Source organism: Cotesia glomerata, linkage group LG9 (assembly GCF_020080835.1).
Source record: "Cotesia glomerata isolate CgM1 linkage group LG9, MPM_Cglom_v2.3, whole genome shotgun sequence".
In the NCBI taxonomy this organism is placed as follows: Eukaryota; Metazoa; Arthropoda; class Insecta; order Hymenoptera; family Braconidae; genus Cotesia; species Cotesia glomerata.
In genome coordinates this window covers 7,974,238-7,991,586 of record NC_058166.1, presented here as the reverse complement: position 1 = coordinate 7,991,586, position 17,349 = coordinate 7,974,238, and the positions used below count along the sequence as shown (strand labels likewise).

Below are 17,349 nucleotides of genomic sequence, written 5' to 3'. Positions count from 1 at the left end.
GAGTTTTACTGTTTATTCAATATTTAGTCGCCCTACGGGCGAGACGCACTCAATGCACAATATTTCACTTAATAACTATTCACTTATAACTATATTTTATGATTTAGAATGTTTTATTATGAGTTCATGAACAGAGTAACGACTCAGGCGGATACTTAGATCCGCTTTTAAATTAATTAATAGATCGAAAAGTTAGAATTTAGAGAAAGATATCACTACGGACAACGGGGCCCTCGATCCTGCTCGAAGAGCACACTGACGCGATTCGTAGACGATATAATTTAAAGAATCAAAAGAGAGAATAGTGAATTTAGAATTTCGTATAAGCGACCTAGTGCTTTATACTGCCTCGTACGTAACGCGGTACAAGGACACACACGGGCTCTACGAGGATACCTTCCCTCGTATTCTTTAATAAAAGATTGAACGCGCGTCCCGCGGTGCTTAGGGTTTTTAAGCACTCGGGTCGCGACTTTTGGAAGGGAATTGGATTTTGTTATTGGTCTAAAATTTGCAAGTTTGACAGAACGTGGACACGGTGTGCTCAAGGCGTGATCGAGGTGTTGTCCGTCCGATTGTCCTTCAAAGTGCAAGCGCTGCACTTTTCGTCGTGAGGCAGAGACCCTGAGTGTTATATGAGGCGACGCCGGATATAACAATATTAATGTCTAAATATTAGTGATTTAAAAAAAATTTTCAACATTTCTTTTAGAAACAAGCTTAAAAGTTCCATTTGGATATAAAAATAAGCCTGTTAAACGATGAGTTTTTAATTTTAATATTAAAATGCTCCTCATCGGACTTTTTGATTTTCCATACGATTAACATAGGGAAAAAGTTTTTTTTCTTCAAATTTTAGAACTCATGTTATGTCCGCCCGAAAATTTTTCTTTTTATTTAAAATTCCCGCTTTAGATGGAAGACCCACCTATGCGCGAAAACCACCTTAAAATTAATATCGTTGCGACTGCCGACTGACCGATGGGGATTTCTGCAAGCTAAGCAGCGGGAACTTTTAAAAGAGGCGGCAACCACCGCCCAACGTCTTTTAACTAATTCAATTCAAGTATCTTTGTTAACTGACCCGCGTTCGTAGAGGCTTTTGGTTTAATTTGCGCTGCACTTAGATCAAGCGGGTCCCCGTTAATACGGCGAACGTGATAAAATTAAATTCAGGTCTTTTAATTAATTTGCACTGCACTTAGTTAAAGCGGGCCGCCGTCTGTAAGGGCTTTTGTTCTAATTTGCGCTGCACTTAGTTCAAGTGGGTCTCGGTCATCCGGCAGACGTAAAATAGATAAGTTCGTTAATATAAGGGATTAACCGTTTAATTTGCTCCGCATTTACATCGGTTTGAATCCGTTAAGTTTAGTTATTATTCGGTCAGTTACGCACTTTTCCTGCGGGAAACTGGAAAGACGTTAACCGTAAATTAAAGTGTAAAATTTCAATAAGTAGTTTATAAGTGTTAAATAAAATTATTGTGAAACGTATAACTGATTGCTGCTGTTCTAATAAAAACCAACTACACAAATCTCGAGTCGTTCTTTACTGAGAAAGCAGCCCTTGATCATCCATTCCTGGGCCTCAAATTCAACATCCAGACTCGAGAGCGCTTCCAGCCGCCCTTCAAGGCCCGGATCAGTAAGAAACAAGTCATCTAACGGTAAGTGGAAAGTAATTTATTAAATTCAAGAAAATCAAATCTCTACGAAAATTCTCAGTCTCTTCAAAAGGCGTGGTATTTCGTCTCTCGAAAGCTCCCACAACAAATAATTTAACAACGAGAATTAAAACCCCTCGTTGTGTATTCTTAAAAGTTAGTCCGATTCTCCACCGTTACCTCGCTACCGCATTTTCAACGCCTACGGACATAACACTCACCAGTAAAAGCTCATACAGAAAATGTGTGAAAATATTTTTGTAAAAAATTAAATGCTCTACAAGAGAAAGATTCTATAAATTTTCGATAAGTTCATTTCTCCAAAAGTTGTATAAAGTTAAAGTTGAATTTGTATTTATCGTGTAATCGATTGTTTCCCGTTTCTCTAAAAATAAAAACGGGTCCTTTGATTCTACTACTCGAGTGATCTCTGGGAGAAAAAATAAGTAGTAATAATCCTTGTGAACCGAGGCAAATATTTTTCTGACCTTTTTAGTAGTTAGATAGGATTCCATGAGAAAAGAGCGTATAAAAGAAATTTTTTTTTCTCATTCCTTTCATAATTGCTTGATACGTGAAGATCTGCGAAAAAAAATTGTTTGACACACTAACGCCAAAAGGGCGTATCTTCAGATATACGCCCTTTCGACTTTAGGAAGTTGTGGGTCTAAAGCCAAAAGGGCGTATAAAAAAAAATTTTTCAAAAATCAGGATTTTTGAAAATTTCAAAAAACAGTCTTCAAAATTGTCCGGAGAAGGTTTGTATAGCAAAAATTTTGAAAAAGTCTACATTTTTTATGGTAGTAACTTAAAATTTTGAACATCTTCGACAGTGTAATGATTAAAAAAGCATATATGAATTAAAAATTTTTTCGGGTACTAAAAAGTTCATATTGTTGATAATTTGTTTTTTTTTTTTTTTCAGACGAAAATATAAAAAATGCAGATAGAGAAGGTGCAGGAATTGTACTCCAATAAACATTCCGTATTTGATATTAGTTTTTTTTTATATTTGTTAACTTCGAATAATTATAATAATTTCTTGCCCGCTATAGCTACAATAAAAGATATATTTTTGTTTCATTGTAGACCTTAAGCCTAAGCGTGGGTATGCTCTACTATCGCCTAAAAATTTAAACTACTGATTCCGTTGCGAAAAATTGTAATTAAAATCCATAATATGTGTATATAGAATGAAAAACACCGTAACGGGAAGTTAAAAATTATACGCCGTTTTGGTTTTAGACCACTAAATTTTCAATTTTCCAAAGCAAAAAGGCCGTATAACTTTTATACGCCCTTTTGGCATGAGGCACGCGATTTTTCTTCCATTAATTAATTAGGATTTTGGCTTCCGTTTTTTATAAGAATAAAAACAAGTATTTGATTGTTCTACCCGAGTGGTCCATGGGGAAAAAAAATTGGTATCGACTTTTATGAGCCAGAGCTAATCACTTTCTGACCTATCGGGAATAAAGAAATTTTAAATGGTGTAATTAAGAAGTATTTTAAGTACCCGTTTTTTCAAAAAATAACAACGGGTACTTTGATTGTTCTACCCGAGTAATAGCTGGGGAAAAAAAATTAGTATCGACTTTTATAAGCCGAGACCAATCGCTTCCAGACCTTTCGGGAAGGAAGACATTTTTTTCTATTAATAAATACGTATTTTTTTGGCTACCCGTTTTTAGAACAATAAAAACGGGTTCTCTAATTTTGCTAATCAAGTGATACCTAGGGAAAAAAAAAGAAAAAAAAAATATTGACCCTGACGGGCCAAGACTAGTGTAATTTTGACTTCTCGGTGAGGGAGACATTTTTCTTCTATTAATTAGTAAGGGTTGTGGCTTCCCGTTTTCTGAAAATAAAAACGGGTACTTCATTTCTTCTACCAAGTGATACATAGGGAAAAAATAAGTAGTAATAACCTTTGTGGACCGAGACGAGTATTTTTCTGATCTTTCAGGATTGAAGAAATTTATTTTCATGTAATTGATAAGTATTTTGGCTTTCTGTTTTTTAAAATAGAAAGGGGTACTTTAATTGTTCTACCCGAGTGATACTATGGGGAAAAAAAATTAGTATTGAGTCTAATTAACCAAGACAAATCACTTTTTGAGCTTTCGGAAAAGATGAAATTTTTAATGGTGTAATTGATAAGTATTTTCGGTACCCGTTTTTTCTAAAGAGAAAACGGGTACTTTGATTCTTCTCCTCGAGTGATCCCCGGGAAAAAAATCAAGTAGTAATAACCTTTATAAGCTAAGACAAGTAACTTTCTGAGCTTTCGGGAAGCAAGAATTTTTTTGTCATGTAATTTATAAGGATTTTCGGTACTGGTTTTTTTAAAAAATAAAAAAAGGTACTTTGATTAATTTACCTGAGTGATCCATGGGGAAAAAAATAATTAGTATCGACTCTTATGAGCCGAGACCAATCGCTTTCAGATCTTTCGGGAAGGAAGAAATTTTTTTTCTATTAATAAATATGTATTTTGGCTACCCGTTTTTATAAAAATAAAAACGGGTGCTCTAATTTTTCTACTCGAGTAATACCCGGGGAAAAAAAAAACACAAAAATAATGACCCTAACGGGCCAAGAATAGTATCATTCTGACTTCTCGAAGAGCGCGATATTCTTCATTAGTAAGTATTTTGACTTCCCGTTTTCTGAAAATAAAAACGGGTACTTTGATTCTCGTACCCCAGTGATCCATGGGAAAAAAAAAAAATAAGTATCGACAATTATGAGCCGAGACCAATCGGTTTCTCACTTTTTGGGGGAAAAAGATATTTTTTTTTCATTATTTAGTAAGGATTTTGGCTTCCCGTTTTCTGAAAATAAAAACGGGTACTTTATTTCTTCTACCCGAGTGATACCTAGGGAAAAAATAAGTAGTAATAACCATTGGGGACCGAGACGAGTATTTTTCTAATCTTTCGGAATTGAAGAAATTTATTTTCATGTAATTGATAAGTATTTTGGCTTCCTGTTTTTTAAAAATAAAAAGGGGTACTTTAATTGTTCTACCCGAGTGATACTATAGGGAAAAGAAATTAGTAATGAGTCTAATTAACCAAGAAAAATCACTTTCTGAGCTTTCGGGAAAGAAGAAATTTTTAATGGTGTAATTGATAACAAGTATTGATAATAAGTATTTTCGGTACCCGTTTTTTCTAAAAAGAAAACGGGTACTTTCATTCTCCTCCTCGAGTGATCCCTGGGAAAAAAATCAAGTAGTCATAACCTTTATGAGCTAAGACAAGTAACTTTCTGAGCTTTCGGGAAGCAAGAATTTTTTTGTCATGTAATTTATAAGGATTTTCGGTACTGGTTTTTTTAAAAAATAAAAAAAAGTACTTTAATTAATTTACCTGAGTGATCCATGGGGAAAAAAATAATTAGTATCGACTCTTATGAGCCGAGACCAATCGCTTTCAGATCTTTCGGGAAGGAAGAAATTTTTTTTCTATTAATAAATATGTATTTTGGCTACCCGTTTTTATAAAAATAAAAACGGGTGCTCTAATTTTTCTACTCGAGTGATACCCGGGGAAAAAAAAAACACAAAAATAATGACCCTAACGGGCCAAGAATAGTATCATTCTGACTTCTCGAAGAGCGCGACATTCTTCATTAGTAAGTATTTTGACTTCCCGTTTTCTCAAAATAAAAACGGGTACTTTGATTCTCGTACCCCAGTGATCCATGGGAAAAAAAAAAAATAAGTATCGACAATTATGAGCCGAGACCAATCGGTTTCTGACTTTTTGGGGGAAAAAGATATTTTTTTCCATTATTTAGTAAGGATTTTGGCTTCCCGTTTTCTGAAAATAAAAACGGGTACTTCATTTCTTCTACCCGAGTGATACCTAGGGAAAAAATAAGTAGTAATAACCTTTGTGGACCGAGACGAGTATTTTTCTGATCTTTCAGGATTGAAGAAATTTATTTTCATGTAATTGATAAGTATTTTGGCTTTCTGTTTTTTAAAAATAAAAAGGGGTACTTTAATTGTTCTACCCGAGTGATACTTTGGGGAAAAAAAATTAGTATTGAATCTAATTAACCAAGACAAATCACTTTCTGAGCTTTCGGGAAAGAAGAAGTTTTTAATGGTGTAATTGATAAGTATTTCCAGTACCCGTTTCTTCTAAAAAAAAAAAAAACGGGTACTTTGATTCTTCTCTTCGAGTGACTTCCGGGAAAAAAAAATCAAGTAGTAATAACCTTTATGGGCTAAGACAAGTAACTTTCTGAGTTTTCGGGAAGCAAGAAATTTTTCGCATGTATTTTATAAGGATTTTCGGTACTCGTTCTTTTAAAAATAGAAAACGGTACTTTGATTGATTAACCGGAGTGATCCATGGGGAAAATAATAATTAGTATCGACTCTCATGAGCCGATAACAATCGCTTCCAGACTTTTCGGGAAGGAAGACATTTTTTTTCCATTTATAAATATGTATTTTGGCTACCCGTTTTTATAAAAATAAAAACGGGTTCTCTAATTTTTCTACTCAAGTGATACCTGGAAAAAAAAAAACTCAAAAATAATGACCCTGACGGGCCAAGACTAGTATCATTCCGACTTCTCGGGGAGGGAGACATTCTTTTTCTATTAATTCGTAAGGATTGTGGCTTCCCGTTTCCTGAAAATAAAAACGGGTACTTTGATTGTTCTACCCGAAAGATCCCTGAGGAAAAAAAAATTAGTATCGACTTCTATCAGCTAAGATAAATCGGTTTCTGAACTTTCGGGAAAGGAGATATTTTTTTTCCATTAATTAGTAAGGATTTTGGCTTCCCGTTTTCTGAAATTAAAAACGGGTCCTTTATTTCTTCTGCCCGAGTGATACCTAGGAAAAAAATAAGTAGTAATACCCCTTGCGGACCGAGACAAGTATTTTTCTGACTTTTCGGGATCGAAGAAATTTATTGTCATGTAATTGATAAGTACTTTGGCTTCCCGTTTTTTAAATATAAAAACGGGTACTTTGACTGTTCCACCCGAGTGATGCCTGGAAGAAAAAAAAAAGTAATGACCCTGACGGGCCAAGACAAGTATCTTTCTGATCTCCAGAGAACGGAGACATTTTTTTTCCATTAATCAATTAGGATTTTGGCTACCCGTTTTTATAAAAATAAAAACGGGTACTTTTATTGTTCTATCCGAATTATCCGTGGAAAAAAAAAATTAGTTACGACCCTTATAGTTTGCGACCAATTAGTTTTGGACCTTCCTGAAGCGTAGTCTACTTCAATTATTTTACGAATAAGTATTTTAGTAACCCGTTTTTCTAAGAATAAAAACGGGTACTTTCATTGTTTTACCCGAGTGATACCTGAGAAAAAAATAAGTCGTATTAACCCCGATGGTCCGAGACATGTATTTTCTTGCTGTAAAAATTCCTTTTCGAATATCATAGGTATACCTGTTGCGCCATCTCTTAGAATTATCTGACTCTATTCTAAAACTCTCATTTTTTGTCGATAAGGTAGATAACTTCTTTCGGAATTTTTATATTTCGGTAAATTTATATATGCCCAGTAAGGCTGTCACGCTCATATCCAAACATAACCTGTTAACCTTTTGTGTGATGTAGTGAGAGATTTTTGTCATTCCATTTTTTAAATAAGAGAATTATTGTTATAGTTGATTTGACCTTGTTTGAAAAGATAATTATCTTACTTCTACTCATCTACAGTGATTGGAATAATTTCATCGAGACATAATGGCATCAAAAATATTTTTCGATCGTTGTTGTAATCCATTTGATTTAGAATCACATTTTAAAAAAAAAAGTTTACGTCCAGCGACTGACATCATGAAAGTCACGTTGGGATTAAGTGATAATTATTTATTATGCAGTTCGTGTCGAAACAAAGCTTTAAAATTGGTAAAGGAACAAACAAATACTAGTAATGATACTACCGTTGATGCAAGTGATCATGAAGATGATTCTAGTGATAACAATGAGAACAGTGATGGTGCTGACAGTGATAGTAACACAACTGCCACAGATCTCCCGTTGTCATCATTCCGTAAGTTTTTTTTAAATTATTTATACATTACTTGAATGCATTTTTAGCAGCTATACGATTCATTGTTTTTTTTAAGGTTCCTTGTCGTTTAATAGTGAACCCAAAGATTCACAATCAAGCTCGGCATCCCAAGTTAGTGCTGCAACTCAATTACCCAGTATAAACGATGCATTGCGACTATTAAATCAATCGCCAATTCCTTCAAAAAAATTGAATGATTATCAATTTTTGAGTAATAAAATAAATCAGACGTCTGACAGCTTGAAAAAAATTTTGCTCTCAACTGCTGACGAAGGATCAATTGATGACGATGGTGAAAATTTTCGTTCATTAATTGAAAAGCTGCACGATAAATTCAATGATAAAGAAACAGAAAAGTCTTTAAAGATACAAATCTTAACCTTGTTACCTGAAAAATGGGGTGAAAGACGTATTTGTAAAACTATGAATACATCAAGACATTTATCAAGAGTAGCAAAAAAGTTGGTTGAAGAAAAAGGTATACTTTCAACACCTGAAACAAAATTAGGTAGGTATAGCGTAAAATCAATGGCTCTAATACATCTGAAGATTAATTCACTTAACATTTTTTTTATAGGGACGACAATTACTGATCAAATATTATTGAAAATTGCGAATTTTTACAACGATGATGAGTATAGTGCTTTGATGCCCGGCATGAAAGACTTTGTTTCAGTTCGAAATGATGATGGTAATCGGGTACACGTCCAAAACCGGCGTTTTCTGTCTAATTTAAAAGAACTTTACCAATGTTTCCGTGAAATAAACCCCTGCAGAGAAAGTTGGATTTTCGAAATTTGCTTCGTTACGGCCGAAACATTGTGTGTTAGCAGGAGCAAGTGGAACGCATACTATCTGTGTATGTACTATCCATCAAAACTTTAAGTTGATGATGCTTGGTAATTATCCAATTTATTAATAATCATACGTGCCTAGATTTTCAGTTTACTCAATCACTTTTATTTCAGGTGCAAATGTTCATTCTTTAACGAGGAATACAGAAAAGTCGTTGAAACACTATAATGATTGCTTGGACATGATAATATGTGAGACTCCAACAGAAAAATGTTATTTGGGTGGATGTAACAAGTGTCCAGGGGTAGATGAGTTGAGTAACATTTTACTGACATGTTTTGAGAATCAGGAAATCGAGAATGTCACGTACAAGCGTTGGGTATCAAAACCAAGGTGCAGTTTAGAAACTTTTATACAGCCTACAGAAGAATTTATTGAAAACCTTTGTAGTGAATTGAAAGTTCTTCTACCTCACTCATTCATTGCAAAAGAACAAGCTAAGTTTTTAAAAACATTAAAGGAAACACTAAAACCAAATGAATATGTCATTATTTGTGATTTTGCAGAGAATTATGCGTTCGTAGTACAAAATGCAGCATCTGGTTTTCACTGGAATAATGATCAGGCGACAGTTTTTCCGGTAGTTATTTATTATAAAGTAAATGACAAACTTGAACACAGAAGTTTAGTGATTATTTCAGACTGTAATAATCACGATGCTGTTGCTGTTCATGTTTTCATCAAAATAATAACTGATTATGTGAAAAGTCTTCCTGAACGCTGTAACAAGATTTATTACTTTTCTGATGGGGCTCCTCAACAGTTTAAAAACTTTAAAAATTTTGTTAATTTGTACTACCATGAAGATGATTTTGATATTCCTGCTGAATGGCATTTTTTTGCAACTGCCCATGGCAAAGGTACGTGTGATGGAATTGGTGGTATCCTCAAACGACTTGCAGCAAGAGCAAGTCTCCAGCTTGCGGTAGATAAACAAATAACAACACCTATAGGACTTTACGAATGGACTTCTGATCCGGATAACTTGCCAAATATCATAGTCAAGTTTTCTCCAGAAGAAGACTATAATACAGCATTGAACGACTTGAATGACAGATTTACAAAAACGAAACCAATTGTAGGAACTCAACAACTACATTGTGTAATCCCCGACAAAAATGGTTGTTTGTATGTAAAAAAATTCTCAAACTCTAATGAACATAGAATTTGTAAAATATTGAAACACCAGAGAGACCATTAATGATTAAATTATTATATTGTTTTTGTAAAATCATTAAAAATTAACAATATTAATTAATAAGCTTAGTATTTACTATCGTTTTATAAGCTTATAAATTAAGGATATTATACCACAAAACATTTAAATTACATTTATTTTATTATAGAAATAACTTAGAAAAAAAAAATTTTTTTCCATTTTTCAAAATTTGACAATTTTTTTTCAATTGAATAAAAAAAATTAAAAAAAAATCCGAGCCACTCCGAGATGGACGGGAAAAGTTGTCATATTAATTGAAGTTTTTTTTGAGAAAAAAAAAAAAAAAAAAAACTGTCGAACTTCCAAAAAATAACGGTTTTGGTCAAAAAAAGCCGATTATTTTGAAGAATTGATGATATTTAATTTTCTGATATATTTTTTCAAAAAGTTCATTTAAAAACAAAAATTTTTAAAAAAAAAAAGGTACCCAAAAGTCGATGCCTAAAAAAGTTATGGCTATTTGAAAATAAAAAAGCCGTTTTTTTGAAAAATTCATAACTTTTTTTGGGTTGGCCAAAAAAATTTGAAAAAATTCTCAAAAGTGTTTTTCAAAGGGTAGAAAAGAATGGAAATGTTTCAGCAAAATTTAAAGGGGTCGAGTTCAAAAGTGGTCGATTCGGCATGGAATACCCCATATGTAACTAAACAAAAATAAGATTGTTAAATAACATTTACTATTAAAATCTAACTTTATATAATATTGAAGTTGAGCAAAATTAAGTTAAAATAATTAATAATTATTATCTTGTATTTAATTTATAATTAATAATTATTATTTAATTAATTTACTATTAATTTATTATTGAATCATTATTTAATTATTATTTAATTTATAATTAAACGATAATGTCTATTCTTTTATATATGATAATAATTAAATTGACTTATAATTTTATTAGAAAATCCGATTGTAAAATAATAGAAATAATATTTAATTCAAGTTATTAATTAGTCAAACTCAAACATTAATCCAACATATTATAAGCAATATAATATATATATTTTCATGTTATAGTTTATTATAATTTTTATTGTAATTTAATTTCAAGTTAATTATAAGTTAATTTTATTATAAATAGATTTTAAAAGGGTCTGTTAAATTAATAAAAATAGTTAAATAAACATAATGACTGTATTGCTAAAAGTGTATATTAGTGAAGTCTAAATTTCAGGCCGATAGGCTGAAATAAATATATATAGATATAGAGAAAATACATGTTAGTATATAAGGATCATTTATATGTAGTAGAAAATGTGTGTGCTTATGTATTCCTTAGAGTGGAAGTATGTATGGAAGTTATGGTGGGAGAAGAACGGAGTTTGAAGCTCTTCGGAAAAACTATGTAACGACACTTCTCACCGAGAGTTTAGATTGCTAAGATCACGTCATTGTAAACCTCAATTTTATATTTTGAAGCTTTTAATATTTTGTCAACTTGAATAATAAATTGAAACCAACTAAATAATTTTGATCAAAATTAAATAACGTCTAAATAGAATTCTTTTATTTAAAATGATTCCTTTCCCGCGCTGAAACCGAGTATTTTAATACTCCCGGGCGAAAGAACTACAGTAAGTAAAGTTTTCAATAAATAAAAATAACATCCACTAGATGGAAGCATAACACATCTGACCAAAAAAGTTACTAAATGTCAAACGCCAACATAAAATTTATTATTGAGACTACATCCAATTGTGTGATGATAATAACTGTAAGTAATTTTTAATATATTTTTAATACTTGCAAAATCCGAGATTCGTTGGCCTTTTTTTAATCAATGTCTTCATTATTTTTTAATAATATCTTAAAAATAAATACGACATTGACAGCTCAAGGTCAACGTAATTATAAATCACGAGTTTTACGGATTTTCTCATTTTTAAAAACCTTTTTTTAATTTTAAAATATCAAAATATTTTTTTAATTATTTTTAAAATTGATTTTATTAATATTCATCGATTCTTTATAATTTTAATTTAATTTAGAAGATTTTAACGCGCTGGGGATTTTTTAGTACCGGTTTTGGCCACCAGGCAGCGCCACTTTATTTTTAAAAAAAGCGGGAGGCACCCTTATAAAATGGCCTTAAGCAATAACGTCTTAACCAACATTTTAAAAAAAATCGTGTTATTATGATGAAAAAAGTAATTTTATGATACTAAGTACGTTCATCATAATAACTCGATTTTTTAAAAAATGTTGGTTAAGACATTATTGCTTAATTCCATCCAAATAGTGTAAATGAAGTATATTAATTGTTTATTCTCAGTTTTCAAATCTTATTATTTAATTGTAATCAAATAAGATGTCAAGGGTTTCTTCTATAAAAAAATTAAAAATTTAATGTCTCTCCTATATTCGAATTGAATTTTTTGAGTAATTTTCGTTTACTGCTATTGAACAGTAGAAATAAAGGTTCTTAAAAACGACTACGGTAATATCCACAGATTCGGTAGAATCTGGCGCCAAGTTCCGTTCAGATCAAATCCGTTGTAAACGGAGCGCCAGACTACCGACTGTGTTTACTGGAAACATTACGATATTTTGAGGTTGCAAATTTTATTTAATTCTATGGTACTTTTTTTTCTTAAATTGTCTATTACAACAGTAGTTTTGTTATGCTTCCATCTAGTGGATGTTATTTTTATTTATTGAAAACTTTACTTACTGTAGTTCTTTCGCCCGGGAGTATTAAAATACTCGGTTTCAGCGCGGGAAAGGAATCATTTTAAATAAAAGAATTCTATTTAGACGTTATTTAATTTTGATCAAAATTATTTAGTTGGTTTCAATTTATTATTCAAGTTGACAAAATATTAAAAGCTTCAAAATATAAAATTGAGGTTTACAATGACGTGATCTTAGCAATCTAAACTCTCGGTGCGAAGTGTCGTTACATAGTTTTTCCGAAGAGCTTCAAACTCCGTTCTTCTCCCACCATAACTTCCATACATACTTCCACTCTAAGGAATACATAAGCACACACATTTTCTACTACATATAAATGATCCTTATATACTAACATGTATTTTCTCTATATCTATTGTGACATGAGAAAATTTTCTAAAATTTGAAATTCCGAGTTTTAAAATTATTAGGTTGGCTAAGCTGAGGAAAAGCAGAGATTCGACGCGCCTGTGTCGCCCCAAGCAGCCTCCCGATCAGAATGACAAGCTCGAGGTAAAAATTAGTAAAAGAAAACGCGCCGAATTTAAATTAAAAATTCAAATAAAAAGAATACCGGAATGAGTGTGAACTATTGTTGAATGCATGAGTGAGTGAGACTAGACTATAGCGATCAGACGACCCGCGAATTTCTACGAGCCATCGACGATCAACGTGACATCTGGCCGCGAGGATAGAACGACGAGAAAATTTGAACGGACCAATGACGACGGAGAGCGACCAACAACAAGTATGCGAGGCGCCATCTGAACACGAGGCTGATCACTAATCGAAGTATCGACCAATCATCGATCGCAACGGAATACTGGACGCATCCCGGAATACAACGGCCGGCTAGAAGAAGCTGTGAGCTGATTGGATGCGAGTTTTTTGGAACGAACCGAAAAAAGAAAGAGCATGGGTTGCCGAGGAGGCAGCCATATTAGCAATTAATTCTGATCTGGACGCCGTGACTGTGGCATCGTGCCGTTCTATTTTGATTATTTTTGCTGTTGAGTTTTTTTTATAAATTTGTCGCTGACGTGAGTACGATTGTGTACATTATTGTGAAATATTTCGCTGAATTGTTTTGGACACTACGACCCCGGACACGCCATCGCCGAGATATCGACGCTCTTCCGTCAGTTTTGCCGCCAACTTCGTCTACTTGGTCAGCATCGCCCGAGACGTCTACGGTAGCTGCAGGGTAAGTCTGGTCGCTGTCTTTATTAGCCCCAGGGTGTCATCACCGCGAATTTCGTCGTGTTAAAATAATTTGTTTATAATTCGAGTTGCACGGAATTAAAGAAATTCCGTGCGGTATTTTTGAAGCTTAGTGACGACACTCTGCGGCACGGTACCGTTGAGTCACGTGTTTGTGTGTGTGGAATTTTTGGTCGGGATTATAAGTACTGCTTACCTACCTCGAGCTTCAAATACCCGACAAAGCGGCTTAGTAAAGTGCTTTGTAAAATAAGTTGACGAATTCGAATACTTCGCATAATTTGTTTTTTTTTGTCATTGTTAAACCATTTGACGATTTGAATTATTTTGGATAATTTTGAGATCTTTATTAGGTTTTTGCGATTGAAATTATTGGTTGAATTTTGCGATTGAAATTATTATATTTTTTTTTAATAAAAAAAAAAGAGAAGACTTCGTAGATAAATTTTGCTGTTGCGATTTTTGATAAAGATTTGCGATTGAGATTTTGTTATTAAATTTGGCAATTGAAATTTTTGATAAAATTTTGCGATTGAAATTTTTAATAAAATTTTGCGATTGGAATAATTATTTCCTTTTAAAAATTTTTTGAATAAATTTGGCGAGTTGAATTAATTATTTGTTTGAAATTTTGAATAAATGTTGCGAATTGAATTAATTATTTGTTTTGACAATTTGAATAAATTTTGCGAATTGAATTAATTATTTGTTTTGACAATTTGAATAAATTTTGCGAATTGAATTAATTATTTGTTTTGAAATTTTGAATAAATTTTGCGAATTGAATTAAGTATTTGTTTTGACAATTCGAATAAATTCTGCGAATTGAATTAATTATTTGTTTTGAAATTTTGAATAAATTTTGCGAGTTGAATTATTTATTCGTTTCGAAATTTGTTGAAGCATTTTGGCGAACCGACATTTTATTTATTTTGTTTGAAAGAAAGGGCTTTGTAATTTTTATTTTTGGTTACTCGAATTTCTTTCTAGAATTTGGTTTATTTTGAAATGTCGAATCATTGCGTTAGCACTAGTCTTGCGTTAGAATTATTTTTGCGTTAAATAATTTTTGTTATTAATGCGACATTGCCGACAGTATATATTTGTTGTTGAATAAACCGTTGTTGGATTAGAATTGCACGCCTCAATTATTTTTTTTAATTGTTGTTGCTCTGATTAACCGATCCTATCGTCCCATTTCGATTTCTTTGTTCGTCGATTGCCGTGATTCGATTTTTGAATCTCTTCGACACCGACCCGCCGCCCACGAAGATCCACCGCCAGATCGACCCGTGGAACATTGAGTTCCTGGCGCCCAACCAAATATACGAACCAGGTAAGCCAATTTTTTTGGGTGACCTGATCCGGCCCTGTCGACGCCACTGCCGGAAAAGGCATCACACTATATATATATATTTATTTCAGCCTATCGGCCTGAAAGTTAGACTTCACTAATATACACTTTTAGCAATACAGTCATTATGTTTATTTAACTATTTTTATTAATTTAACAGACCCTTTTAAAATAATCTATTTATAATAAAATTAACTTATAACTAACTTGAAATTAAATTACAATAAAAATTATAATAAACTATAACATGAAAATATATATATTATATTGCTTATAATATGTTGGATTAATGTTTGAGTTTGACTAATTAATAACTTGAATTAAATATTATTTCTATTATTTTACAATCGGATTTTCTAATAAAATTATAAGTCAATTTAATTATTATCATGTATAAAAGAATAGACATTATCGTTTAATTATAAATTAAATAATAATTAAATAATGATTCAATAATAAATTAATAGTAAATTAATTAAATAATAATTATTCATTATAAATTAAATACAAGATAATAATTATTAATTATTTTAACTTAATTTTGCTCAACTTCAATATTATATAAAGTTAGATTTTAATAGTAAATGTTATTTAACAATCTTATTTTTGTTTAGTTACATATGGTTTTTTATTATTCTTTGTTACTTTTAGAACAAGGGTTTATTGAGTTTCACACGTGTCTTTTACGACTTTTCCTCATAGGGTTTTAAATTCCATGTGGCGAGAAATAGTCCTTGAATTACTCAAGTACCTTTTATGGGTTCTGAAAATTCGGTTACAATGTCCTTTTGTACCGAAATATGTTTTTCCCTTATTTTATTTTATTTTCTTTTGTAAATAAAACAGAGTTAACCAAAAGATGTTTATTACAACTGGTAAGAGTAAAAGCATGAAATAAATGATTTGAATATTTACTTCGAATATAAAATTTAACTGATTTTAATCATTTAATATTTACTAATTTGAATATTTCGTTTGAATTCACGCTCTCATAATAGATAGCGCTCTAATAACAGTTAGCGTCACCTGTTGGATGCACTAGGTGCATCACAGATGTAAACATTAGGCTTGTATTCGTTTTGCGCATGTCCGATACACAGGCGCCGCAGCGGGAAAATTCAACTGAATGGAATTCTTTATTTTTAATCTAATATGACTAAGATACAGCCTTATAAAGCTGAGTAGATCGGGATTATTTAATATAAAAATTAAAATTTTCTCAGTGGATTCGAAATAGAAAAAAAAATATCAATCAAAATTATCAGTGGTATTTCTGACCATCAGACAAATTTAAAAAATTGTAAAAACACACCATAGATACCGAAATACGACTTGATAACGCACAAAAATCGGGATTGCTCAGAAATTAAAATTCAAATTATTGGTGCCCATTGAAAATCAACAAAAGTAACCTTTTCTATTTGTCGATTAAACTCCTGTGAATCGAAAAAAATTATTATTTAAAAAACCACCCCGCAAACTCCGAGTTATAATCCCATTAAGCTGAAAATTTCTGATTTTTTAGTAATTAAAATGCTATTTCTCGGTGTCCGTAGAAAATAAATGAAAAGTATGAAAACCCATTTTCAGATATACTCTTGTAAGCAAAAAAAAAATAAGATTTAAAAAAACCTCCCCATTAACGGCGAGATAAGACCCCATAAAGCCGCTAATTTGTGATTTGTTAGTAATTGAAATGCTATTTCTCGGTGTCCGTTGAAAATAAATGAAAAGTATGAAAACCCATTTTCAGATATACTCTTGTAAGCAAAAAAAAAATAAGATTTAAAAAAACCTCCCCATTAACGGCGAGATAAGACCCCATAAAGCCGCTAATTTGTGATTTGTTAGTAATTGAAATTGAAATTCTTGGTGTCCATTTAACAACAACAAGGGAAACCTATTTAACTTTTCAATTACACCCTTAAAAACATAAAAAAAACTTAACTCTTGAAAATCCACTGCATAGACACTAACAAACATCCAAATAAAGCCAACAATTCGCGATTTTTCAATAATTAAAATTCAAATTATCAGTTGACACCGAAAATTTCGATATTAATCCACAAAAAATCGAGAAATTGCGGCTTCATGGAGGCATATCTTGGGGTCTATGGGGTTAATTCTTGAATTTTGATATTTTTATTTATTAAAAAGAGTAAATTGGAGAGTGGAATGAGTTTATGCTCTTTATTTTAAGTGGACACCGAGAATTTCAATTTAAGTCAATTAAAAATCGACAAATTGCGACTGTATGGGGGTGTATCTCGGTGTCTGTGGATTCAAGAATGGATTTATTATTTT

The 17,349-nt window shown here is 31.9% G+C and overlaps 2 protein-coding genes across 5 annotated transcripts in view; both read left to right on the top strand.

The window, feature by feature from the left end:
* LOC123271496 (head-specific guanylate cyclase) overlaps positions 1 to 17,349 on the top strand; it is a 296,342-nt gene that overhangs the window by 177,849 nt on the left and 101,144 nt on the right. The window lies entirely within an intron of this gene.
* On the top strand, positions 7,225 to 9,782 carry LOC123271502. Of its 2 annotated transcripts, XR_006510891.1 has the most exons (5): positions 7,225 to 7,707; positions 7,784 to 8,236; positions 8,306 to 8,627; positions 8,697 to 9,163; positions 9,347 to 9,782. XR_006510891.1 is itself a non-coding variant. In XM_044737850.1 (4 exons), the coding sequence occupies exons 1-3, from the start codon at positions 7,398 to 7,400 to the stop codon at positions 8,611 to 8,613; spliced, it is 1,071 nt and encodes a 356-aa protein (XP_044593785.1). In that variant the 5' UTR covers positions 7,225 to 7,397; the 3' UTR covers positions 8,614 to 8,627; positions 8,697 to 9,782. The 2 variants fall into 2 exon arrangements, 1 of the variants encoding a protein (XP_044593785.1); XM_044737850.1 differs by having other exon boundaries at positions 8,697 to 9,782.

Coding starts and splice junctions, on each gene's coding strand:
- LOC123271502 (XM_044737850.1), top strand. CDS start 7,398: ATGGCATCAAAAATATTTTTCGATCGTTGTTGTAATCCATTTGATTTA. Junction 7,708..7,783: donor TCTCCCGTTGTCATCATTCC/GTAAGTTTTTTT, acceptor GTTTTTTTTAAG/GTTCCTTGTCGTTTAATAGT. Junction 8,237..8,305: donor AACACCTGAAACAAAATTAG/GTAGGTATAGCG, acceptor TTTTTTTTATAG/GGACGACAATTACTGATCAA.